The sequence below is a fragment of the Rhinatrema bivittatum genome, chromosome 3, assembly GCF_901001135.1.
Source record: "Rhinatrema bivittatum chromosome 3, aRhiBiv1.1, whole genome shotgun sequence".
NCBI lineage: Eukaryota > Metazoa > Chordata > Amphibia > Gymnophiona > Rhinatrematidae > Rhinatrema > Rhinatrema bivittatum.
In genome coordinates, this window is record NC_042617.1 from 549,379,830 (window position 1) to 549,407,114 (window position 27,285).

The following is a 27,285-nucleotide window of genomic DNA, read 5'->3' on the forward strand; positions in this document are numbered from 1 at the left end:
AAATGGCAATGAAATTTAATGTGGACAAGTGCAAAGTGATGCATATAGGGAAGAATAAGTCAAACTATAATTACAAGATGCTGGAGTCCATTTTTACCAAAATAAATGATATATTAGCGTATTTAAATCCAATTTACTAAATCTTTTACATATACATGTATCCACCCTTCATATAAATTATTACAACTTAACTTATATAGAAAATATATATTAAAATACATATCACATTCACGTATATCATACAACTACCACACCACATTCATACTGCACCAATCTTTTCATCTATACTCATTCAATCACAAATTTATAAATACATTTTCCCAATATGTTTCACTTATAAAAGCTTCTTCAGAGGAAACACTTATCTCTTGAATATCAACCAGTTTTACAAAAAAAATCTGTGAAAGTGTAAAATTAAATAATATCCCTCACAAATACCACAATATAGGTGAATACAATTTCAAAATTTTAGTTAGACAACTAGCATCATTCAATTCTTTACTTGGCACAGATGTTCCCAGTTTCAAGCAATAAAGCTCAAATTATCCGTATTTCCGTAGCTGTAGAATAGTCAACAAATCGGTAAAATCTCTTTTCACTTTCAAATTTATGAAGACCGCCTCTGTGAACAAAGCACCAAATATTCTTTCATTTCCCACCTTACGGAGGCCTCTTAAATGTATTGATATGAAGATCTCACTCACACAATTTTCTTCATATAATTTCCTTCACAAGAATAATCACAGCACTGGAAAACTTTATAACCGTCTGCAAAAACACCTAAGATGCCTTGAAATAGTTCTCTTAACAAAGAGACAGCGCTCTCTCTTAAAACACACAAACAAACAAAAATATATCCAAATCACAAATGACTATGCCAGTACTTCAATAACAAAACTTCTCAATACTGTTATGGTTTGTGGGTTTTGTGGGCCCTTGGCCCGATGTGGGAGATGTTACCACCTGTGGGGAGGAGCCACACAGGTCCACACTGCCGGGAGGCGAGGTCTGGTACAGTAGGAGCTATGGGAGAGAATCTGTGGGAAAGTCCCAAGGAGCGGGGTGAGAGACATGGCAATGAGGGACCCCACAGTAAGCTGGTAGGCTGGAGAGCAGTACCTGGACGGAGACCTCCAAGTGGGTGGGGCTAGGCAGGCGCAAGGAGCGCAGGAGGTATACTGCAGAGGCAACCCTGGGCGGCAGAGCTGCGTAGCGAGGGAGGTACTGATGTGATGACATAGGCTACCCTGCAAAGCGGGGAAGCCTGAGTCGGGTCTCCAAGTAATGGCGCAGATAACCCCGAGAAGCGGGGGAGTACCGGCTATCACCGGTGTTGAACGTAGGCACTGCCCCAAGGAGCAGGGAAGCACAGACAGTCTCTGGAGTAGTACGTAGGCACTGCCCCGAGGAGCAGGGAAGCAACGAGATAGATCTCCCAAATGGTGAGGCATCTCAGAAGCAACCCCGAGAAGCGGGGAGCCGGCAGGTAAGGTTCCTGAAAGGCGCAGGGCTAGCCCGAGGAGCGAGGGAAGCCAGAGACCGAGTCTCCAGAGAGAGCGCACAAAGGCCCCCGAGGAGTGGGTACCTGAGCCAGGGTCTGAGACAGCCACCACAAGTCTGAGGAGACAGGAGCTAGTAGAGTAGCGATGGAACACGTTACCAAGTCGGCTAGCAGGGTGCGAAGGCAGTGCTTAAGAACCCTGACCCAATGATGTCATCAATCAGGGACGCCCCTGAGGTTCCCGCTGTAGCAACTTTAAAAGAGGGCGCGGTGGCGCAAACGCGCGCCTAGGAAGGCCCAGAGTCGGCGTAGATGGCGGTGGTGTCCTGGCCGCCATGAGGGGGCCATGAAATACACGGCGGTAGAGGCTGGCTCCTGCAGCGAGCAGGCCCGGAGAGGGAAGCAGGACAGTACAAGATGTGAGTAGACGCAGTCGCAGCCGTCTGCGACCGGTCATAACAAAAATAAAATTTAAAAAATCCTTGAAACTCACCAAATGTTGTCGCCAAGTCAAACATTTGAGAAACTCTTCCCAAACACGGTGCCATCTTGGTCTGTAAGTCACATGCAAATTTATGACCAATCAAATCTAAATATACTCCAAAACACAGAAGATATGCCAATCGGAGATCACCAAAAAATGTTTTAATACAAGATACCCAATCACTGTTTTCATTTAACTCACCAGGACTAATGGTCTTAAATTAAAGACCATTTTTAGGCATCATTACCCAGGGGAAGGATCTTGAAAGCATTGGGCCGGATTTTCAAAAGGTTACACGCGACGGGCCTATTTTAAAAAGGTCCGGCGACGAGCATAAAGCCCTGGGACACGTGCAAGTCCCGGGGCTTTAGAAAAGGGGCTGTTCGGGGGTGGGGGCGTGGCCAAAGGCCTCCGCACAGCCGCTGGGCCGGGGATCGCACGCCAGCAGTCGGCTGAAGTAAGTTTTAAAATTTAAAAAAAAAAGTCTTCAAGGGTGGGGCGGGGGGGGAGGGGGTAGGAAAGTTTCCTCCGAGGCCGCTCCGAAATCGGAGCGGCCTGGGAGGGAACAGGGGAAGGCATCGCAGCTCGGAACAGGCTCGGCACGCACAAGGTGCACAATTGTACGCCCGCATGCTCCTTTTTAAAATCTACCCCATTATGTATAATATTTTGAAATCCTCAATCTAGTGCATGGGAGCAGTCAGAAAAGCAAATAGAATGTTAGGTATTGGTAGGAAATGAGTGGGAAACAGAGGATATCATAAAGCTGCTGTATCAATCCATAGTTCAACTGCACCTTAAGTACTGTATGCAGTTCTGGTCACCCCATCTCAAAAAAGATATAGCGGAACAAGAAAAGGTACAGAGAAGGTTGACCAAAATGATAAAGGTGATGGAATGGAGGAGACACTAAATAGGCTGGGGCTTTTCAGCCTGGAGAAAAGACAGTCAAGAGGAGATATGATAGAGGTCTATAAAATTTTAAGTGGAATGGAAACTGGTAAACAAGGAATGGTTATTTTACCCTTTCAAATAGTACTAGAACTAGGGGACATTCCATGAAGCTAAAAGGTAGCACATTTAAAACAAATCAGAGAAAGTATTTTATTTTTCACTCAGCAATTAAAGTGTGGAATTTGTTGTTGAAAATCAATTAGTGTAACTGGGTTTGAAGAGGGCTTAGTCAAGTTCCTGGAGGAAATGTCTATAAACCATTATTAACCATGTGTATTTGGGGAAAGCCATTGCTTATCCCTGGTTATGAGCAATAATGATTGGATCGCTCCATGGTGACACCGCACCTTGAATACTGTGTACAATTCTGGTCGCTGCATCTCAAAAAAGATATAGTTGTGATGGAGAAGGTACAGAGAAGGGTAACCAAAATGATAAAGGGGATGGAACAGCTCCCCTATGAGGAAAGGCTGAAGAGGTTAGGGCTGTTCAGCTTGGAGAAGAGACGGCTGAGGGGGGATATGATAAAGGTCTTTAAGATCATCAGAGGTCTTGAACGAGTAGATGTGACTCTGTTATTTACACTTTCGAATAATAGAAGGACTAGGGGGCATTCCATGAAGTTAGCAAGTAGCACATTTAAGACTAATCGGAGAAAATTCTTTTTCACTCAACGCACAATAAAGCTCTGGAATTTGTTGCCAGAGGATGTGTTTAGTGCAGTTAGTGTAGCTGGGTTCAAAAAAGGTTTGGATAAGTTCTTGGAGGAGAAGTCCATCAATGGCTATTAATCAATTATACTTAGGGAATAGCCACTGCTATTAATTGCATCAGTAGCATGGGTTCTTTTTAGTGTTTTGGTAATTGCCAGGTTCTTGTGGCCTAGTTTTGGCCTCTGTTGAAAACAGGATGCTGGGCTTGATGGACCCTTGGTCTGACCCAGCATGGCAATTTCTTATGTTCTTATTCTTTAGGATCTTGCAGGTGCTTGTGACCTTGATTGGCCACTGTCAGAAACAGGATGCTGGGCTTGATGAACCTTTGGTCTGACCATGTATAGCAGGTCCTATGGTGACCAGATAGGCAACCTTGGTTGGGTACTGCTACTGATTAGATGTCCTAGAAGGAATTCCCTGGAATACAGAACAAATAATTTTGTTGATTTAAAAAAAAAAAAAATTTGTTATGTTTAATTTTCCAGATATTTTAAGATCAGTTTATATTATCAGTCAGTGTACTAATAAATTATTGGTACTGAACCAAATACTTAAAACTAAACAAAAAAGAAAAAAATAACCATTCTATCAGTCAAAAATGAAAGAGATGAATGAAATATTTTTAAAACAGCAAACAACCAGAAAAATACAGAAACTGCTATAAAAACACATAATTGAAAAAGTCAATTGTATTGTATTTTTTTGAGAATTATGTATGTTTTTTTGGAAATCACCTTGACCTTTGGATTGTGTGATTTACAAACACTTTTAAATAAATAAAAAACAGGTATTTATTTTGCCTGTAAAGTTTTACACTCTGCGTTCAAGTTAAGCAGAAGCTCTAATCATTTCTCCAGTGAAAAAATACTCCCTAATAAAAGCTAATGAGATATATTCTGTTAGTTCAATAATAAAATATCACCCATAATGCATTTATCGACTCCTATTTCTTCTACTGTAAGTTTTCTATGTGTCTTCTCATTTGATTCTTTTGGGATATGAAACTGAGCTTCACATATTTTGCATTTGTAAATGGAAGTCATTTTGAAGCTATTGTTGCTTGACTCGTAGGAAAAGAAGTTTCTGAACAGAATATCAGGTCTACAGGATGAACTAAACCATAGAGACCACCATATTTCTGAACTAGATAAAAAAGTTGTGACATTACATGAGAACATAAACACGTTAACCAAGGAGTTAGAATTTAAGGGGAATGAGATTCTTAGAATACGGAGTGACGCCAACCAGCAGATAAGGTATAGTATGTATTATCTCTCTGATTTAATATGATCTCTTCCTTTGCCAAAGCAGCAGCATTATCTAGATCAGGACTGAGCAAACATTTTCAGCCTCAGCCCCCCCTTCCATCCATATAATTTGTTGCCCCCCCTCACCAAAGTTGGGTTGCATCATGTATATATCGGGGTAGATTTTAATAAAGTACGCCCGCACGTTCTTTTGTTCGCGCACCAGTCGCGAAAAAGAGTACGCCGGATTTTAATAGATACGCGCGTAGCTGCGTGTATCCTTTAAAATCTGGGGTCGGCGCGCGCAAGGCTGTGCAAAATCGGCAGCCTGTGTGCGCCAAGCCGCGCAGCCTGCCTCCATTCCCTTCCACCTCCCCGCACCTTCCCCTCCCCCTATCTAACCCACCCTGCCTACCTTTGAAGAGTTATGCCTGCCCGAGGCAGACATAACTCGCGCGCGCCGGCTGCGCGATTCCCCAGCCCAGGAGCAGTTTCGGAGCCTGGCCACGCCCCCGGGCTGGAACCACGCCCGAGGCCCCGCCCCAGATGACACACTGCCACGACGCCCCCCCTCCCCCATGAAAGCCCCGGGACTTACACGCGTACCCCTTTGAAAATCTGCCCCATTATGTATTTATACGTGTGTGTGTCTTCTATTTGGCAAACAGTTAAACAGTTGATTGGTTGGTGAGAAACTTTGACATATCTATCTATCTCCCCCCAAGGCAGACACTCATATTTTCTCTCTCTCTCTCTCTCCACCCCCCCCCCCCCCCCCCCCAGGGCAGGCACTCATATTCTCTCTCACAAACACACAGATCCCATTCTGACACACATTCACTGAAGGCAGGCCCCTCTCTTTGTTTTGACGGCAGTCTTGAAGCCTTTCTCATTCCTGCTGTTGGGGAGGAGCTGATCACTTGTTGCTGTTTCTGACACTGAAACCTGTTCTGCTGCCTCCTCCTCTGTGCAGGCCCCGTGATATTAAAAACTGGCAGGACCAGCACTTCCTACATGCTTATCTGATGCATTGCAAGATCAGCATAGAGAAAGTGCTACTCTCACGAGTTCTAATACTGCGAGCCTGCACAAATGGGGGTGTCCTTTGCTTAACTGCTGGTGGGATGAAGTCCACTGGCGGCTGCACGGTCCCTCTCTCTCTTTTTCGGCCACCAGTGGGATCAGGTCCACTGGCGGCCGCAAGAACTTCTCCCTGATATGACATTCTCGGCCCCCCTGTTTGCACACCCCTGATCTAGATGAACGGTTTCCAAACTAGTCCTGTTCATCCCACAAGCAATCAGATTTTCAGAATATATACAGTGAATAAGCATGAAATATATTTATATATGCTAGATATCTACTTTATGCAATTATCTCATGCATATTCTATATGTTTATTCTAAAAATCTCATTGTCATTTTGGGTCAGTAGAGTATGTTTTGGAACCACTGATCCTAAAAAATTCAAAATATTTACTTACCTATTTCTTCGCTTTATTTCTTTCTATTTAGGTTTTACTCTTTTTCTGTTTTCTGCTTCATCCTAACAAATGTTTTGTATTTTCTTTTCCTTTTGAATAAAAGATGTATGGCTTTGTTTACAAGTTTCTTCCTTTAAAAGTTTCTTCATTTGACTTCACTCTGAATGCTTTGCATTCATCATTGAGATGTCTCATGAGATTTTGATAAAGCTCAACACAGCAATACTAGCATTTACTTACATTCATAAAGGTGTACATAACTAAGCAGGAAGAACTTTCAAAAACTATAAACTCACATAACTCCTTAGAAATTAAATTTGAATGAAAAATGGGATTCTAATAATTTGATATTTCATAACCATAACCTGAATTATGTTAAATAAATAAAAGAAAATTCACTGGAATGTTATACAAATAAGGTAAAAAACAGTCCAATTCCACAGTGTTCTGATTGTTATAATGTATATTCATTTGTGCTGAATGACTCACTCTTTCATGTTTATGCCAGTAGGCAAAATTTGCGAAATGAATGTGCTATACTTAAAACTGAGGCCTGGATTTATCAAAATGTGGTAAATATCCATGCGATGGGAAAAGGGGCATGTTTTATGGTAATAGGGAATTTATCGCAATTTGCACTAATACCTATGTGAAGAGCTAAGTTACCGCAAATTGCGAACAGTTTTTTGCACTTTGAGATAAGTGCCAGAATGTGGTATTTCCTACATACAACCACTGGGGGGACCATGTTTACTATGAGAGAGAGAGAGAGACTAGCCATAATGCCCTGACCCTAGATAGGTATTTATATCTATATGGGAGGCCCATCTAGTAACTCGATGTGAGGTATGTATTAGTGTAGGGGTTAGGGGCCACTTTGACATTCAATGTGAGTCGTACGAACAGAACTTACCCTCAGATTGAGGAAATGCACCCAAAGATGAGATTTGTGCACTGTCCTCTCAACCTAGCTTGATGGATTCTCTACCTGGGTAACATCTCTAAGAAGATTGCTCAAATAGATGGTTCTTTTTTCAAACCCCTTAAGACTGCCACTATCAATTCATCATCCCTCTAATGCTTCGTAGCACTCTTTATCTCCTACGTCATGTGCTGACGTTACTACAATTCTGGGGCACATGAAAGACATCTTTTGCTCATTCAACTCATCTCTTCTGCCTTGATCAAAATTCTTCACTCAGAGATAGTCAATGCTTCCCTATCCAAGGGTGCCTTGTCAACCTCTGTTAAGGTTGCTATTGTCCATCCTCTGTTAAAGATGGCTAATTTGGACTCCACAAAACTCTATCATCCCATTTCCTCCTTGCCATACTCTCAAAAATTATTGAAAAAGTAATCCATATCCAGCTCCAAGAATTCCTGGATGATAACATCCTCTTTAATAGTTCACAATTTGGATTCCACCCACTACATAATACAGAGTCCTTACTAATTTCCAGTTTTGATATGATTTGCCAAGGTTTTGACTCAGGTACAAAATACTCTCTCATCTTACTGGATATATTGTCTCCTTTTAACACCCTAAATCATTGTCTACTGCTTAGTCACTTGGAAACACTAAAGGGTAGATTTAAATAAATTGCGCGATCGCGTACTTTTGTTCGCGCACCAGGCGCAAACAAAAGTACGCTGGATTTTATAAGATACGCGCGTAGCCACGTGTATCTTATAAAATCTGGGGTCGGCGCGCACAAGGGGGTGCACATTTGTGCAACCTGCGCGTGCCGAGCCCAGCGCGCGCTGCCTGTTCCCTCCGAGGCCGCTCCGATTTCGGAGCGGCCTCGGAGGGAACTTTCCTTCGCCCTCCCCCCACCTTCCCCTCCCTTCCCCTACCTAACCCACTCCCCCGGCCCTATCTAAACCCCCCCCTTACCTTTGTTTCATGATTTACGCCTGCTAAAAGCAGACGTAAATCTGCGCGCGCTGGCCAGCTGCCCCACTCCGTGTTCCGGTCCTGGGGGCTGGTCCGGAGGCCGCGGCCATGCCCCCGGGCCGAAACCACGCCCGCATCACCGCCCCCAAAACGCCGCGTCATTCTGCCACGCCCCCCGACACGCTCCCTCCCGCCCCTTTTAAAAAACCCCGGGACTTACGCGCGTCCCGGGGCTCTGCGCGCGCAGGGCATTTAAAATCCGCCCCTAAGTATCTCATCCACAGTCCATTCCTGGTTCTTTTCTTTCCTTTCTCATCATCAATACCAAGTGGCAATAGGGGACATTTCTTCTGCAATACATCCACTCACCACAGGTGTCCCTCAGGGCTCTTTGCTTTCTCCTACTCTCGTCAATATTTACCTTGCCTCTTTCTGTTCTGTTCTGTTCTGTGTGACTTGGAAGTTTCGTTCAAACTATACACAGATGCTTCGCTGCACATTTTACTTTCTGTATCGCGCGGGATTGGCTAATAGGCCCATCAACATGCATTTGTATGTTGCGGGCGCTATTAGTTTTGGGGGGTTGGCCACGCGTTTTCCACGCGCTATTACCCCTTACTCTATAAGGGGTAAAAATAGCACGTCGAAAACGCACCGCCAAATAGGGGCTAACAGTGCGCTCAGCCTGAGCGCACTTTACTGCTTCGGCCCGTATGTGTCTGACAAAGATTAAAGAATGAATGCAGAATGGCAGGTTAGTCCTTAACATTTAAAAAAAAAAAAAAAAAAACTGAAATCATGCTTTTATCCTGTATTCAGCCGGAGGAATTTCACTCACTTTACTCCTTTGAAGGACATGCCATTCCAATCCAATTAAGGGCATGCAGTTTGGGGGTTATCATTGACTCCTCCCTGTCGCTGCGACCCCACATTGACACACTAATGCAGTCATCCTATTACAAACTCTGCTTACTACGCCCTTTAAAGAGACTTCTCAGCTACACTGATTTTCATACTGTTGTGTAATCCCTTGTTTTATCATCGCTGGACTATTGTAACTCTCTGTTCCTAGGTTTTATTAGCTCTCACAGGTACTTCTGCTTGTACAAAACTCTATGGCTCAGCTCATCACAGGAACTCCATTGTGCAATCACATCTTTCCAGTCCTAGCTACTTTGCACTGCTTACCCATCAGCTGGCGTGTAAAGTTCCAAACGCTGATGTGGGACTTTAAGGCCCTTCATGAACTCACCCTTCCTTGTTTTGGCTTCAGCAATCCAGAAATATCAACCTGCTCGTTGTCTCCTTTCCTCTTCACAAAACTTACTCAAGACCCTCACCTCAGATATGTACGACTAACCAAGTCTAGAAAATGTATTTTCCAGATAGCAGGCCCTACTCTGTGGAATAACCTCCCTGAGGAGTTGAGAACCAAAATGGTCATGCTCCGTTTCAGAAAGCTCCTTAAATCCTATTTTTTCATCTCAGCTGTCGCTGACTGTCTATCTTAGATTTTGGGGCTGGGATCCCTTTTTATTAGGTGCCGGTCCATAAATAAAGCATGAAGTAATTAAAAGTGCCGGTCCACATATTAGTCCCGGATTTTCACAGCCCCCTCCCACGTGCAAAATTGCAATTTTGGCAATTCTGCGCAGAAAATAGAGACCCTAGCATGCCGCGAATGGAAAGTGTCCCACACATGCCACAGGACGCGCTCTGTTCGCAACGAAGAAGGAAGGCCCCCATGTGCCGCGAACGGAGTGTGCTCCGCTTGTGGCGAAGAAGGAAGGCCCCGGTGAGAGATAATGTGTGTGTGTGTGTTAGAGCGGGGAGGGGCAGGGGATGCTTGAGTGTGGGTTGAGAGAGCCTATATGAGGAGATTGTGAAGGAGTGTGTATGTGTGAGAGAGATTGGGAGCTCATGTGTATGAAAAAGGGATCATGTGACTGTGAGGGTGCTAGCCTGTGTGAAGGGATTGTGTATGTGTGAGACAGAGCCTGTGTGAATGGGTGCGTGAGAGAGAGACATAGGTAACCTATGTGAGGATGTATGTGTGAGAGAGAAAGGGAGCTTGTGTGGGTGTGTATGCAAGAAAGAAGGCCCTGTATATGGGGATGTGTGTGTGTGTGTGCGAGAAAGTGAGGGAGCCTGTATGAGTGTGTGTGTGTGTATATTAGAGAGAAGGGAGCGTGTGTGTGAGAGAGGGAGGGACAGAGGGAGCCTGTGTGAGGGGCAGTACTGAGAATGCGGTCAAACTCTGGGACTGGCAATAGAGTGAAAGGGGTTAAGCCTAGAGGTGGAGGGGAGAGATACTGGCAGGTGGAGGAGTTGGGGCCTGAGAGGGCAAAGTGGCCAGGGGAGTAGGGAGAGTGAGTGGAAGGGACACTCTTACAGTGAATTTCTAGGGAAATTCTGCTCAAAATATTTAAAATTATGCATCTTTAACTTTTTTCTGTATTAATTTAAAATGTAATTACTTAAAGACTCATGTAAATTGTGTTATTTTGATTAATATAAAGTTTGCAGAATTTTAAGTTTTTGTGCGCAGAATTCCCTAGGAGTAATATATAAAGTGTGAAGTAATTAAAGTAAGCGTAGTCTTGTGCTGTTAGTAGAATGTGTTATTTGTTGAATGTTTCGCTATAATCCGCTGAGACTGGAGGATCAGCGGAATATAAGTTTCCTAAATAAATAAATATCCGCAGAACTTTTCAGAAAACATTTCTGAGCATGTGCAGGTAGAGTCCTGTGCAATATTAGGCTGACTGCCATTTAGTTTAAATTTTGCCTGTTTGAGGAAGAGTGTATTGCTGGATTTGCACTGTTGTGTGCTATCATGAATATTTTTCGGAGTTTTTTTTTTTCTTTTTCTTATTTAGTGTTCTTATTGTCTTTGGTTAGGCATGTTGGCTTATTATTGACACATCAGCCAGTTTATGCTGATCTCAGTAGGTGCTCTGCTTCACGCCATTCTTTTGATTTTTCTTCAATTATCTCCATCCCAAGATGTCTGCAAACAGTTAAGCAGCTTTTAAGAGATTTTCCTGATAAATGTACACAATATGTTTCACAAGGCATCATCAGAAGTATTCTCTGTGGACAAGCAGGACAGCCATACAAGTGGGAAGTGATGTGTGATAATACTGAGGCAGATAGCTCTCTGAGAGCTCTGAAAGAAATTAAAGGTCTTTCTGATCATGTGTGAGGTAACCTGTGCAGCAACTGGTACTGCACAAGTCTGTTTTCTTCAGCTAACATGAAAAGATATGTATGTTGTATTCAAGGACAAGCAGGATGTCAGACTTCACACATGGGTGACATCATCAGATAGAGCCTGGCACGGAACTTTGATCTCAACGATTATAGAGCATTCAAACATGCCCTACTGAGCATGTTCAGCTGTAGTTAACTCCCTGTCCCTTAGTCAGAGTCCCTCAGGCTTTTTATTTTTCTGTGCTTTGCTCTCTCCTCACAGCTTTTGTTGTCATTTTTTCTGGAGATGCAGCTGTTTTTCTTTTTCTTACGATAGTTTTTCTTTTTTGTTTATTATTATCTCTTCCTTTCAACTATCTGCCAGCCACATGGCAAGCCTTAGTCTCTGTGCTGCCTGGCAGAGTCTAATTCTATTCCTTAAATAAATGCTGCATCTGCAGTTTAGTTTGTGTCCTCTCCTTGATCTGTCTGTTTTTGTGCCTTTGTCTGGTGTTGACAGGACTGACAGAATGAAGTCCATGAGTAATCTGGACAGGCCACAGAGCCTGGGGACTAGCCTGAGTTCTACCTGGGCAGCAGTGGGAGGAGAGCTCATGCTCCCCGCATTCTAAGGAACTGGTCTCCACGGGAAGGATCGCTGAACGATGTAGCCTCCCCTTCTGCTTGCAGGGATGGTAATGCAGTCTCCTTGTGAGAGAGCCTGGGCAAGCAGCATTGCTGCTTGCATCTTCAGTGCCTTATCCAGTAATGATTGCCCATGCATGCCTGTGCCAGCCCACCAATGGTGTGATGTGTCGATGTCAGGACCAGGACTGCCATTGAGCACCATGGTCACCCTTGATGCCATCGAGGAGCATGACTGCCCTCAATGCTATAAGGGCCATCAAAATGGGCACCATCAAGTGCCATACATGCTGTAGATTGCCCTGACTGGGGGAGGGAGCCCTTCTGTGCCATAAATATCAAAGGGTGCCATTGTGTGCCAGATCTGCCATCGAGCACCATGGGTTCCCGATGCACCGGAAGAACAGCATCAACTCGAGCCTCATTGAGTACCATGAGCCTCGAAGTGACAGTGTAGCTGCACTGACCTCAACATTATGGTCAAGACCACATCAGGGACCAGGACTGCCATTGAGCGCCATAGTCACTCTCAACACCATTGGTGCTACCCTCAATGCCATCGAGGTGTCTCCCTCAATGCCATTCTGGTGCGAGGCTGCCCTCAAGGCTAACGAGCGCCATGGAAGCTATCAGGGGTGTTCATCATTGATGTCATTTGTGACTGCTCTCAATGATGTCGAGCACCATCGCTACCAGAGGGTACCGGGATCACCATCAATCACCTGGTCATCCTAGAGGCCATCGACTTGCCAGGATCCAGGGATCCTAAGAGTCCTTGAGCATTATGGAAGCCCTAGGCCACAAGAGTGATGGCCCCATCATCAAGTGCTGGGGGCCACCATCAACCTGAGGCACCCTAGACTGCTGAGACTTCCAGGGTGTGCACCATGGTCTGGTGCCCTTGAGGCTACTGAGCGTTGGGTGTGCCAACGAACCCTCTTATGGTGTCTGGAAGGGACACCAAGGGGCATCGAGCTATGCTATCGATGGAGTAAGGCTGTTGGGTGCCATGGGTGCTGATGCTGTCAAGTGACCGGAGCTGCCATACAGCACCAAAGGCACTGGGATTGTGGCGCATCAGAGGCCCTTGCAGGGCTTCGAGAACCATTGGAGCTGACAAGTACCAGAGTTACTGTCAAATCTAGCGTTAGCCATAGGCAGTGGCATGGACACCATTGAGACTACAGCATTGATGCTCTTGGACATATAACTGAGCTGAGGGGAAACATTGAGGACACTGACCATCTGTTGCTTTGGGCACCGATGCGGCATGTTGCTACTGTGAGGAACCCAGTGGTGCATTGGTGCCACAGGGTCTCTGCCATTGGGCACCTTGGGTGTCATCCGTACTGCCAGACCATAGATTCTGCCAACTCTGGGACATTTTCATCTTGTGGTGTTTGTTTGCAAGTCATCGGCACCTTTGGGTGCTGTGTACACCATGGGTGCCACCCAGGTGTCAACGTCTGGCATCTCAGGTGCCATCGATGGCGCTGCATGTCACGATCAAGCACCGTTGGAACCCGTGGCACGATCAAGCACCGTTGGAACCCTGGGCACAGCATCGGTGCATAGATGTGATCCATCGCTTGTGAGCACCAAGGAGGGCACCATTGCCACTTTGGGCAGTGGTGGACATGGTCAGATTTCGCAGGGCACTACCACAGAGCGACATAGGCACTGTCTGTTACTATGGGCCGCTATGCGACAGAAAAGGTGGTGAGCCATTCACAACTCCAATTCAAGGGCTGTGATCAGCCTCTTGCAGTGTTGTCAGGTACCGTGGGTACCATAATGGCAATGCCACCCACCACCAGGGACAACCATAATCAGAACCCCAGTGGCACTAGAGATGCCATAATCACACTGTACATGCTGACTCTATTAGGAGGTAGTGCAACAGTGGAGTGCATCATGCCCGATTTAGGTATGGTGTGGGTGTAAACTCCTCCAAGTTCCTCCGAAGCTAGAGAGAGGCATTCTCTTTTCTATGTCATACACAGCCATGCTAGGGATAGTAGGACCACCGTAATCATGTCAAGGTATCTGTTTCGCACCTTAGTGTTCGATGGGACAATAGTATAAAAGGTGGCTGATGGTAGGTTATATGTCACAGAATATACAGCACACGTATTTACAAGTATAGAAGTTTACTTAAGTCTGAGAATAAGCAATAAAAGCCTACAAGATTAGAGTTTGCATTAAAGAGAATTCACAAAAATACTTCCCCAATGTGAGTCTGATATATCTTTGTAGATCTGGGAACACAGGGCTGAGAAATCAGCAACAGCTCATCAGGCACTTCATTAACCACTGTTAATGTTCACAAGTTATTCTTCCAAGCTGTTCTTTCTCAGATTTCAAACTGCTTGTCTCATGTTGCTCTTTTTAAGTTAATTCTTCTGACCTCTGGGACTCTCCTATGAGTTCTTGAGGCCCCAACTGTCCTTATCACATCAGCAAACAGTTAGGTGTGGCCAAATGGCTACAGTCCTGTTTTCCTCTGATATCTGCAGTTAGGCTCTTTAATATATCTAATCTCAGGACATGTTTTTGTTACAAGCAGGCTAAGAAAAACAGCATATTTATTCTCAGAACTTTTAGGCCTTATATCAAATAATTACACTAATAATATTAGTGATTCTCTGCTTCAATACTTTCTATTGCATTACAAGATTCTTCCACAAGCTAGCTCCTTAAAATAATTTCCCACAAAAATCAAGGAGGGCACTTGGGGGCCGATGCAATACAGTGCGCTCAGCCGAGCGTACTGTTAACCCGCAGTCTGACGCGAGTTGAATAGGCGCTAATCAATCCCCTAATGCAATAAGGGGATTAGCGTTTATTCAACGTACATCCAACACAGAGTGAATCTAATAGTGCTTATCACATGCAAATGCATGTGAATGAGGATATTAGGCATTTTCTCCCGATGCGAAAAAAAAATGTGCATCTCAGACGCACATTGAACTGTCATCTATTAACACCTGCCTGGAGCAGGCGTTAATAGCTGAGTGCATCTAAAACAAGTACAGCTTTTAAACTAGAACAAGGGGGAAAGCCTACAGTCATTCAGCAGTGCATGGTTCGGAGCAATGTATCCTTGAAGCATACTAATGAAACAGGAGAGTTAGGACAGCCCAACAGAGAGGTTCCAATAAAAGAAAACGTAGTCCATGTGCCTATATGTAAAAAATCACCAAAGCTAATGATTTCCAAATTATCCCAAACAACTGAGAAGCAGGTTATTAATACAAACAAAAAACACACTTTGAAATGTCTGTATGCCAATGCCAGAAGTCTAAGAAGTAAGATGGGAAAGTGAGAGTGTATAGCAGTAAATGATGAGATTGGCATAATTGGCATCACAGAGACTTGGTGGAAGGAGGATAACCAATGGGACAGTGCTATATCAGGGTACAAATTATATCACAATGATAGGGAGGATCACCTTGGTGGGAGTGTGGCACTTTATGTCCGGGAGGGTATAGAGTCCAACAGGATAAAGATCATACAAGAGACTAAATGCTCAGTAGAATCTATATGGATAGAAATCCCAAGTGTGTTGGGTAAGAGTATAGTGATAGGAGTATTCTACCGTCCACCTGGACAAAGTAGTCAGACAGATGATGACATGCTAAGAGAAATCAGGGAAGCTAACCAATTTGGCAGTGCAATAATAATGGGAGATTTCAATTACCTAGTAATCAAAAAATGGGAACACAACTATCAATATTATAAATAGCCTCCATGAAGGTGTCAGCAGGCCAGTTGCTGTGTTTATAATCAAAACCAGCCGGTCTTCTCTATCATCCACCTTCACACAAATTTATTTCAAAACTACTTTTTTTTTTTTTTAGTTTTTCTGGGTTTTTTATATAAAAAATCCCAATCCAGGAATTTTCAGCGCCCAACACGGCCGTGTTTCACACACATAGTACTTCTTCAGGGGCATTAATCCAAGAGTTTTACTATATCTGTAAACATTACAACAAAAAATCCAATTTCAATATATATGCAGAAATAATCAAAAATAAAACAGCAATACTTAGCTTCTATGAAGGGCTACCATTTCTCATCGGGAACATCGTCTCAACCGTCTTGTAGCAGAAACGGAGGAACCGAGGCTGACGAGAGCATTGCTTTAAATATCTTGTTGGTGCCAAGAACGAGATTAGGACGTCACTCTATGCAAATGAGGATATCCAAATAAACTGTTATGACATCAGGTAGATGACGGGGGAAAAACAAAGATGATACTTTTTCAAATACACATCTTATAGCAATAAGGTTTAACCCAAAAAAAAATGTAAGTCCAATTCTGTGTTTAAACCAAAAGGATTAACTGTGTTTAATTTGTAAATCCAACGTTGTTCTACACGGAGAAGATGTAAACCTTGATTACCTCTCCGCCAATGTTGAACTACCTGATCAATGACACAAAATGTTAAATCGTCAAAAGAATGTTCATGTTGTCTACAATGGGTTACCAAGGGCTCTTCCATACGACCAGTTCTTATTTTTGATCAATGCTCGATCATTCTCTTTTTCAACATCCGCTTGGTTTTACCTATGTACATCAAATTGCAGGGACATTTAATTAAATATATCACCATGGTAGAATTGCATGTAGTATGATGTTTGAGATAAATTTTGAAACCAGATGGTAATTGTAAAAATTCTTCAATGTTCATGGAATTTGTACATACTGAGCATGATTGACAAGGTCTATGAGAACCAGAATGTTCAGTAGTAATGGCTAATGGAGGGGAAAAATCTGAATGTACCAATCGATCACGCAAATTTGTTGCCAGAGAAAAAGTAATCCGTGGGTAAGAATGAAAAACTTCATGTGTCTGTAAAACATGCCAATACTTGAAAAAGGCCTGTTTAATAATTTTGGCTGCAGGAGAAAATGGTAAAATGCAGGTCGGAATCGCTGATTCTTCCTTAGGCTGAGTTGTGAATAGCCATTATTTCAATTACCCCAATTTTGACTGGGTAAATGTAACATCAGGACTTGCTAGAGACATAAAGTTCCTGGATTGTAATAAATGACTGCTTCATGAAGCAATTGGTTCAGGAACCAACAAGAGAGGGTGCTATTTTAGATTTAATTCTTAGTGGAACGCAGAATTTGGTGAGAGAGGTAATGGTGGTGCGGCCACTTGGCAACAGTGATCATAACATGATCAAATTTAAACTAATAACTGGAAGGAGCACAATACGTAAATCTACAGCTCTAACACTAAACTTTCAAAAGGGAAACTGATAAAATGAGGAAAATAGTTAGAAAAAAACTGAAAGGTGCAGCTGCAAAGGTTAAGTGTTCAACAGGCATGGAAATTGTTTAAAAATACAATCCTAGAGGCACAGTCCAAATATATTCCACACATTAAGAAAGGTTGGAAGGAAGGCAAAACGATTACTATAATGGTTAAAAGGTGAGGTGAAAGAGGCTATTTTAGCCAAAAAAAAAATCCTTCAAAAATTGGAAGAAGGATCCATCTGAAGAAAATAGGATAAAACATAAGCATTGTCAAGCTAAGTGTAAAACATTGATAAGACAGGCAAAGAGAGAATTTGAAATGAAGTTGGCCATAGAGGCAAAAACTCATAATAAAACCTTTTTAAAATATATCTGAAGCAAGAAACCTGTGAGGGAGTCGGTTGGACCATTAGATGACCGCGAGGGGTTAAAGGGGCTCTTAGGGAGGATAAGGCCATTGCAGAAAGACTAAATGAATTATTTGCTTCCGTGTTTACTAATGAGGATGTTGGGGAGATACCAGTTCCGGAGATGGTTTTCAAGGGTGATGAGTCAGATGAACTAAACCAAATCACTGTGAACTGGAAAGATGTAGTAGGGCAGATTCACAAACTAAAAAGTAGCAAATCACCTGGACTGGATGGTATGCATCCTGGGGTACTAAAGGAACTCAAAAATGACATTTCTGATCTATTAGTTAAAATTTGTAACCTATCATTAAAATCATCCATTGTACCTGAAGACTGGAGGGTGGCCAATGTTACCCCAATATTTAAAAAGGACTCCAGGGGTGATCCGGGTAACTATAGACCAGTGAGCCTGACTTCAGTGCCGGGAAAAATAGTGGAAACTATTCTAAAGATCAAAATCGTAGAGCATACAGAAAGACATGGTTTACTGGAACACAGTCAACATAGATTTACCCAAGGGAAGTCTTGCCTAACAAATCTGCGTCATTATTTTGAAGGAGTTAATAAACATATGGATAAAGGTGAACTGGTAGATGTAGTGTATTTGGATTTTCAGAAGGCGTTTGACAAAGTCCCTTATGAGAGGCTGAGGGGGAATATGATAGAGGTCTTTAAGATCATGAGAGGTCTTGAACGAGTAGATGTGACTCGGTTATTTACACTTTCGAATAATAGAAGGACTAGGGGGCACTCCATGAAGTTAGCAAGTAACACATTTAAGACTAATCGGAGAAAAACATTTTTCACTCAACGCACAATAAAGCTCTGGAATTTGTTGCCAGAGGAGGTGGTTAGTGCAGTTAGTGTAGCTGGGTTCAAAAAAGGTTTGGATAAGTTCTTGGAGGAGAAGTCCATTAATGGCTATTAATCAATTATACTTAGGGAATAGCCACTGCTATTAATTGCATCAGTAGCATGGGTTCTTCTTAGTGTTTGGGTAATTGCCAGGTTCTTGTGGCCTGGTTTTGGCCTCTGTTGGAAACAGGATGCTGGGCTTGATGGACCCTTGGTCTGACCCAGCATGGCAATTTCTTATGTTCTTATGCTAAGTGTTACGACTGTCGCTGCCCAACGTCTCCACTCCGCCCACCTTACCTTTTTTGTGACGACTCCTGCGGTTGATGGACGTCTGGCTGCCACGGCGTCTGCCTGCCGTCCTTTGCAGCATCCCCAGTCCAGCTTGGGTGCTGCATCCCGCCATGTTGTCCAGGTATCATAGGGAACGCGCGCCGCGCGGCCCTGCTTCTTATTCTCTCTTTGGCGTAAACCTCAGGTGCGTTCCCGTGATGACGTCATGCATCCCGGATACAAAAACCTACACTTTTTGCTATCTAATCAAGTTAGCAAGGGAACTCCTTATGGATGGGATTCGCTTTCCATACCTAGCTACTCTGCCTCTCCAACTTTTGGACTTTATCCTAACGGGGTACCTGTTCCTCGGGGTCCTCTCTCATTTCTTTCAGGTCGCTATCAAATTATTCAGAGTAGTTAAATCACAAGCGGATTGTGATACGTTACAGGAGGACCTTGCAAGACTGGAAGATTGGGCATCCAAATGGCAGATGAAATTTAATGTGGACAAGATCAATGTGTTGCACATAGGGAAAAATAACCCTTGCTGTAGTTACACGATGTTAGGTTCCATATTAGGAACTACCACCCAAGAAAAAGATCTAGGCATCATGGTGGATAATACTTTAAAGTCGTCGGCTCAGTGTGCTGCAGCAGTCAAAAGCAAACGGAATGTTAGGAATTATTAGGAAGGGAATAGTTAATAAAACGGAAAATGTCATAATGCCTCTGTATCGCTCCATGGTGAGACCGCACCTTGAATACTGTGAGCAATTCTGGTCGCCGCATCTTAAAAAAGATATAGTTGCGATGGAGAAAGTACAGAGAAGGGCAAGCAAAATGATAAAGGGGATGGAACAACTCCCCTATGAGGGAAGGCTGAAGAGGTAAGGGTTGTTGAGCTTGGAGAAGAGATGGCTGAGGGGGGATATGATAGAGGTCTTTAAGATCATGAGAGTTCTTGAATGAGTAGATATAAATCGGTTATTTACACTTTCGGATAAAAGGACTAGGGGGCATTCCATCAAGTTAGCAAGTAGCACATTTAAGACTAATCGGAGAAAATTATTTTTCAGTCAATGCACAGTTAAGCTCTGCAATTTGTTGCCATCACGATATATCGAGCCGCTGCAAAGAGGGCCGGGTTCAGGCTATCCCTCGATGACTCCTGAAATCCACGGAGCCATCAATCTTCACTGGCTCGTCCTTCTGCGATCCATGACGGATGGTAAGTACTCTAATCCCGCTTCAGCGACATTCTCATTGAGACCTGTTCTCTAAATTAGGCCATATGGTTCGAAAGGTTCTATGCCTTTCAAACTTTCGCCATATCCATGGCTGTGTGAATTGGGGGATGAGGGACCCCACAATATAGAGGTTAGGACTTTTCAGCTTGGAGAAGAGACTGCTGAGGGGGAATATGATAGAGGAGTTTAAAATCATGAGAGTTCTAGAACGGGTAGATGTGAATCGGTTATTTACTCTTTCAGATAGTAGAAAGACTAGGGGGGCACTCCGTGAAGTTAGCATGTGGCACATTTAAAACTAATCGGAGAAAGTTCTTTTTTACTCAACGCACAATTAAACTCTGGAATTTGTTGCCAGAGGATGTGGTTAGTGCAATTAGTATAGCACTGTTTAAAAAAGGATTGGATAAGTTCTTGGAGGAGAAGTCCATTACCTGCTATTAATTAAGTTGACTTAGAAAATAGCCCTGCAATTACTAGCAACAGTAACATGGAATAGGCTTAGTTTTTGGGTACTTGCCAGGTTCTTAAGGCCTGGATTGGCCACTGTTGGAAACAGGATGCTGGGCTTGATGAACCCTTGGTCTGACCCAGCATGGCATGTTCTTATGTTCTTATAGGTGCTACATTTTTGTTGTGGTGGTTTGAGAGCTCTACTTCTCCGTTGTTCCCCTTACTGGACTGCATGATTCCTTGGGGAAACTATACGTAATCATGGCCTTGGGTATTGATACCTAGTCCAAGTTGTTGGGCAGTCTGTTCCGAGATCAGACTGCCCCTGCCCCTGGTACCCTTTTGGTTGCCAAGTCGGTAAAGAAATCCTGTTTCTACAGAGGGTTTGCATTTGTGGCATCCCTGCTTTTTGTCTCTTGGTTGAGAGTTTCTGAATTTCTTTCCCAGGAGGTTCACTCTCAGTTTCGGCTGTTTCTATCATGGTGAGAGGTCTACCTTGGTGGGGGTTGGGGGGTAACTCCCTACCAGAATCAGCAGTGAGTTGTTTTTGTTGATAAATACAGCCTAGCAGCTTTTTCTTATCCCTGCAGCACAGGGTTCTGCCTCCTTGTGTTCTTCACTTCTTCTGGCTTCCAGTCAGAATGTTGATGAGGGGAGGGGGGGAAGCTAGTATATTCGTGGTATATCTTAGTGTATACCTGCAGGGAATTTCCCTGTTCTTTTCACCAAGTTCTGGCCAGTACTGCCTTTAGCTTTTTACTTCAGTGGGTTGACCAAAGTTGCCTCCCTGCTCACTTTAGCTATCCTGTGGACAGGATGGATAGGTCTACCTTTGACAAGATGGAGCATGGGTGAGCTTCAGGCCTAGCTTAACTCCCTACTTTCCCTACTTGGGAGGTTTGGGGCTAGCCATCCTGTTTCAGGGATTTCTTTTCATCCTCTGACACTCTGTCTGTCCTGGGTGTTCAGGGCTCTCTGGCTGTTTGGCAGTTAAAGTCTGCCATGGACCTAGCTGCTGTTGCTGCTTCTTCCAAGTATTGCTTGGGTTTTACTGTCCATTGTGCCTATCAGTCAATGATTTGGTGTGCTTCTTCATATGCATTCTGTCCTTCAGATACTAGGGGCTCGCAGTTTCTTTCTGAAGGGCCTTCTGGCCCCAGTTAGTTTTTCGGTTCTCTTGTGACACCAAATGACACTGTGTGGTCTTCATCCAAAAATTATTCTCTTGGTTGATTCTCTAGGCCTTTTCCTGTATCCAGGGGGGTCTAGACCTACTTTGCTTGACAAGGTTCTCTGATCCAAAACCCTGACTGGAATAGTCCCATGAGGGTATGTTTGCTTCTCGCTGGACTTCACATCACATCTTAGGCGCCTCTACTATGCATTGGGGTATTTGTGTCTGTCTTTTCTATGGTTTTCTTTTCTAGGACCCAACTCTATTCCCACCTAGACCTGTTTTTGGGTCAGCTGCTTTACTGGCAAATGGGAGAAAGGTGGTGCTTTCAGCACTGTGCGGTTCCCCACTTTGTCCTGCGTGAGCATCCTGTAGCTTGGGAATCACTCATTTGTGGGGATGTCAGGCCTCATGAAACCTACCCACCTCCCCAGAAGTTGTTTCTCCATGTATTAGCTATATCATGGACTGAGGGACTTTGCCTAGGGGGCAGGGTGATAAGTTAGCTGCACATGCTCAGTAGGGCATATTTGAAAGCTCTAGAATCTTTGAGTTCAAAGTTCTGGGCTGGGATCCATCCGATGATGTCACTTGTGTGAGGAGTGACATCCTGCTGTCCTCGAAGAACACTTGTTACAGGTAAGCAACTCTGCTTTCTCTAAATGTAAAGTTGCTTGTAGTCATTTTTTTTCCCTAAGGGGATTATTTTTTCATCTTAAAATTTTTATTTTTTATTTGAGCCTCATCAAAAAAATCAGTAAATAAGAGTACATGTTTTCTTCAAGACTGAGTTTGAGTTAGCATCATGCCATTTCAAGATGGCGGACAACATGCCAGCATTCAAAAGATGTCGCCATTGTTCTTCTTTAATGACTCTCTTGGATCCGCTTGACTGATGTATCTGGTGTCTCAGTCCTTCCCATGATGTTCCTAACTGCGTGCCCGGCACTCGTCACCAAGGGCCATAAAGTCAAGAAATTATATTTAAGGCTTCTGATAAACCCTGAAAAAATATCCCTGGTGCGAAAAAATAAAACAGGTGTTTGTCAGATAAACACCAGAAAAGCACCACTTCCCCTAGTATTCTCTCTTCTCTCCTTTGCCTGTTCTGGATCTTCAGCTTTTTGTGCCTTTTCCATCTTACTCCTCAGCTGCACAAATGTATGTATTTGATTTTAAATGGAAAAACCATTTACCACTGTAAAAAAAAACAAAAAAAAACAAAAAACGCTGTGGCAAATAACACTTTACATACTGAAAAAGATAACGTAGATGGGGTAGAATATTCATTTTAATAATATTTGCTCTTCCTGTCTAGGAAAAATAATGTCCTATCCACTCCTGCAAATCTTTCTGGATCTTATCAAAGACAGGTGCATAATCAAGCTTGTATAGATCCCCCTTCCTGACATGGCATGTAAATACCCAAATATTTTTAAGATAGGATTCCACCCATTTGAAAGGGACAAAGCACTATAGGATATACCTAGGGTTACTTGATCCTATTGGAAACGCCTCTGACTTTGTAATCTACTGTCCTCCCAAAGAATTTAAGTAGTGAAATCAGGCGCTTTCCCCTACTTTAGGATTAGAGAGGTAAATCAGGACATCGTCGGCATACAAAGAGATAATGTGTAGTTTACCTCTCACCCAAAACACGGAATCATCGGATCTAGCCAAATCTTCTGAGCTAAGACCTCTATTGCCAGGTCAAAAAAGCAGAGGGGACAGTGGACAGCCCTGCCTTGTACCCTTCTGAATGGAGAAGAAGTTGGATAGATTCCCATTAATAAGTATACGTGCACTAGGGCTCGCATATAGGGCCCTAAACCAAGCAATGAACTGAGGAGGAATGCCCTATTTTTCAAGCACCCCAAACAGGAAAGGCCGCTGCAACCTATCAAAGGCCACCTCAGCATCCAGTCCAATAATCAAATTCAGTATCATGTCCCTTTTAGCTAAGACCATGATATCAAACAATCTTTGGGTATTAGTGGAAGAAAGGCCCTTTACAAAGCCTGTCTGGTCTATTCCAAGGATATCGGTATAAAAGAGACTTTAAATAAATAAAATAAATAAACTCTGACAGACAGCATTCTAAGCATAATTACAAAATCTTTGCTAACAGTTTGATAACAGTGTTGAGCAAAGAAATCAGTTTGTATGATTCGGCCTCTAATTGGTCCCTTCCTTTTTGTATATCAAAGTAATAGTTGCATCTGTCAATCTACCAGATGTCTCAGGATTAGCCTGCAAATGCTTAAAGAGCAACTGCAACAGATCCCCCAGTTCCAGGAGAAAGCTCTTATAAAATTCTAGGGGGTATCCATCGGGATTAGGACATTTCTTCCCAGGCAAACCATAAACTGCCCTCCTCAGCTCCTCCCCTGAGACAGGTGCCGCTAAATGCTCTTTGTCCATCAGTCAGACTAGGCAATGGCATCTCTCCCAAATATTGAAGAATCTCTTCTGTGGAAATTTGACCCTCAACGGAATATAATTGTGCAACGTAGGGAACAAAACCATGCACTTATCTGACTTACAGGTACCCGTAATTGTTTGTTGCTTATGGTGGCTGAATAATCTGGCCAGCATGGAACCCGTCTTGTTCCCATGTTCATAGATCTGCTGCCAGATATGGTGCATTGCTCTTTCTATATTATTAATCTGCAATTCCTTTAGATCTACTCTGCGTACACTTATGGGACTACTCCATTTGTTTTACACATCCTTCTAGGGATTTCTTCCTCTTAAACCTCTTGGAGTGGGCAGCAAAACTAATTATTCTCCCACGCAATACAATTTTCAGTGTTTCCTATAACAGAAGTGGGGAATAAGCCTTGACTGTGAATCTCAAAAACTTCTGATAGCCTCCAGAATCAAAACAAAAGGATTCCTGCTGCAAGAATGACACATTCAGCCTCCAGCTTTTGCCTGCTTGTAAGGATTGAGAGAGCTGTACTATTTATTTATTTATTTGTGGTTTTTATATACCAGACTTCGTAGGATAACATCAATTCGGTTTACATTATAACTTCAAAATTAGCAAAAAGGAGGCTTTACATAGAACTTATAGGAAAACAGTGAATAAAATTAAATAAACTATACAATGAACGAGGCTTAAATAGAGAGACTTAAATAGAGGTTGTTGGATAACTGAGATGGTATTGAGAGAAATGATTGGGGGATGGAGTGGGGGGAAAGAAAGAAAGGGGGTAGAGGGGGGATGAAGATGGACGGAATGTATAGAGGGGATAGGTGTTGTATATTGCATATAGGGAGGGGAATGAAGAGTTGAAAGGGTTGCGTGGGGGAGGGAAAGGAGGAGTTGCATAGATTGCAAGGATCTATTTACAATAGATGCATTGGGGAGGAAATAGCATATATGATTATAAAACTATATACAGAGTGTACATTATTGAAGATATGTAAGTCAAGGCATGAAGTTGAAAATCCAAGATGGTAGCAACTAAGAGAGGGAGTTATCTTATGAGGGATCGTAAAGTTAGAACTGAGGGATCTGTTAGGGGCAGGGACGCGGGAGAGGAGGGTAGAGGCATTGTGTGGCAGGGAGAGTGTTTTGTTGGCAAAGAAGATTGAAGGGTGAGCAAAATGAGTGAGTTTTGGTGATATGTACTATTTGAATGCCTTCATGAAAAGCCATGTTTTGAGTTTTCGTTTAAATGTTTTATGGCAAGCCTCTTGGCGTAGATCTACTGGCATAGTGTTCCAAAGGGTTGGTCCTGATAGAGAGTAGACGAGCTCTAGTTGCAGCCAGTTTGGTGGTTTTGTGAGAGAGGGTTAGCATGGTTGCATGATATTGGTGTCTTAGTGTACTAGCAGGAGTATTGGATTGTGATCAGAAATGAAGCTAAATAATATGTCGCCTGCCCCATCCTGGAAACCAAAGAATTTGAACACAAAAAATAGTCTATGCAACTATATGTTCTATACCTTGGTGAAAAACATATATAATCTCTGCCTGTAGGGTTTTGCACTCTCCACACATCGCAGAGCCCCAGTTGTTTTATTAGGGACTGCAGGGAAACTACTTGCCCACTAGGCTGCAGACTGGATGTCCAATCACTGAGAGGGTCCAAACAGACATTCTAGACTCCACCCATAATCACTGGTTCAGATGAAAAGGACTCAACAGCTGCCAAAAGCTGGCTGTAAAACTCTCTCTGCCCTTCTTTGGGTCCTTATACACATATTATAAATTTCTGTTCATACATCAAACATTCCCGCATGACATATCTACCTGGGGATCGCTAATAACTCTTTCCACATGTACTGGTAAAGCTTTATATTTAAGAATGCAGAATACAGATCCCCCCCAGCTCTTAGAATTGTAGGAACCAGTTTAGCATGCTCCACATCCATAAGATATATCTCTTGAACTATAGCTATCTGTGCTCCTTTTTTTTTTTTTAAGATAACCCAATATTTGACTTCTTTTAGCCAGGGAACCAATACCACGTGCATTAAGGGACATCAACTTGGTGAGTAAGTCAGCCACACCTCCCATCCATCCGAACATCCTGGCTGATATTTATCAAGTACAGCATCCCTTGTCTTATACTAATAAGTGTTGGAAAGATAACTTTCCCTCTCTGAATATTCAGCAACTTTTTTACATTAAATCTCGCAACCCCCATAACAGTATTCATCCCCCCACCCCTCAGAACCCTCACACCAAAGGTAAAAAGCCAAGGTTGGGGCTGGTTTAACACACCTCCCCTGCCACAGGCATAACCAGTTCCCACCTAAGAATCTTTCACTACCTCCCCATACAGAGCAATACTAAGCAGGTGAGGGAAACCCCAAGACCAGTTTGTTTCTCCACCAATCAACCCTTGAGCACCTTTACCTCCCCCCCCCCCCCCCCCCCCATTTCCCCCCAAACCTTGTGGCTTCGCTGTATCTCCTTCTGTAGCCTGAACTTCATTGGACACAACACCCCCATAATTACCAATTTGCAACTCAGCCATCAAAAACATCCAGTCAAATAATTTGTTGGTCAATATCCCAGAGTTTATCTGCTGCCCATCTGCTAGTCCACCTCCGCTCTCTTGCTTCCCCCAAGTGCAGAGCAAGGATTGTATGTGCAAAAACCCTCTGTCCCTTCAGCTTTATTCCTTATCGCTGACGATTGTGCAATCAGCACACTGAGTCACAAAAAACTTCCCTCCGTTTTGAAATATCTGTGACCTCATGAAGAAAAAAGTATACATCCAAAACCAATCTCTTCTACCCCTACCCCTCTTCCAAATCCCACTCATAACCACAGATCCCTTTTCCCTCCGACTCCATTAGCTGAATGTTTACACAAATCCTTGTCCCCCAACTACCAAAATAATCTATTAAGAAATTATATTCTCCCCATTCAGCACTGTTACCCACTAAACTTAGAGAACTAAAAGGGTATAGAATGTTTGCTCTAATCAGCTTGCTGCCCCTCCGCTATCACAGAGCATGTCTGCAG

General features: G+C 43.3%; 1 protein-coding gene across 1 annotated transcript in view; it reads left to right on the top strand.

Annotated features, from left to right (window-relative positions):
- The window catches only part of FAM184A (family with sequence similarity 184 member A), a 474,419-nt gene that overhangs the window by 433,943 nt on the left and 13,191 nt on the right, over positions 1–27,285 (top strand). The window contains 1 exon segment of the mRNA XM_029596418.1: positions 4,727–4,911. Coding sequence (XP_029452278.1) covers positions 4,727–4,911 — 185 coding nt within the window.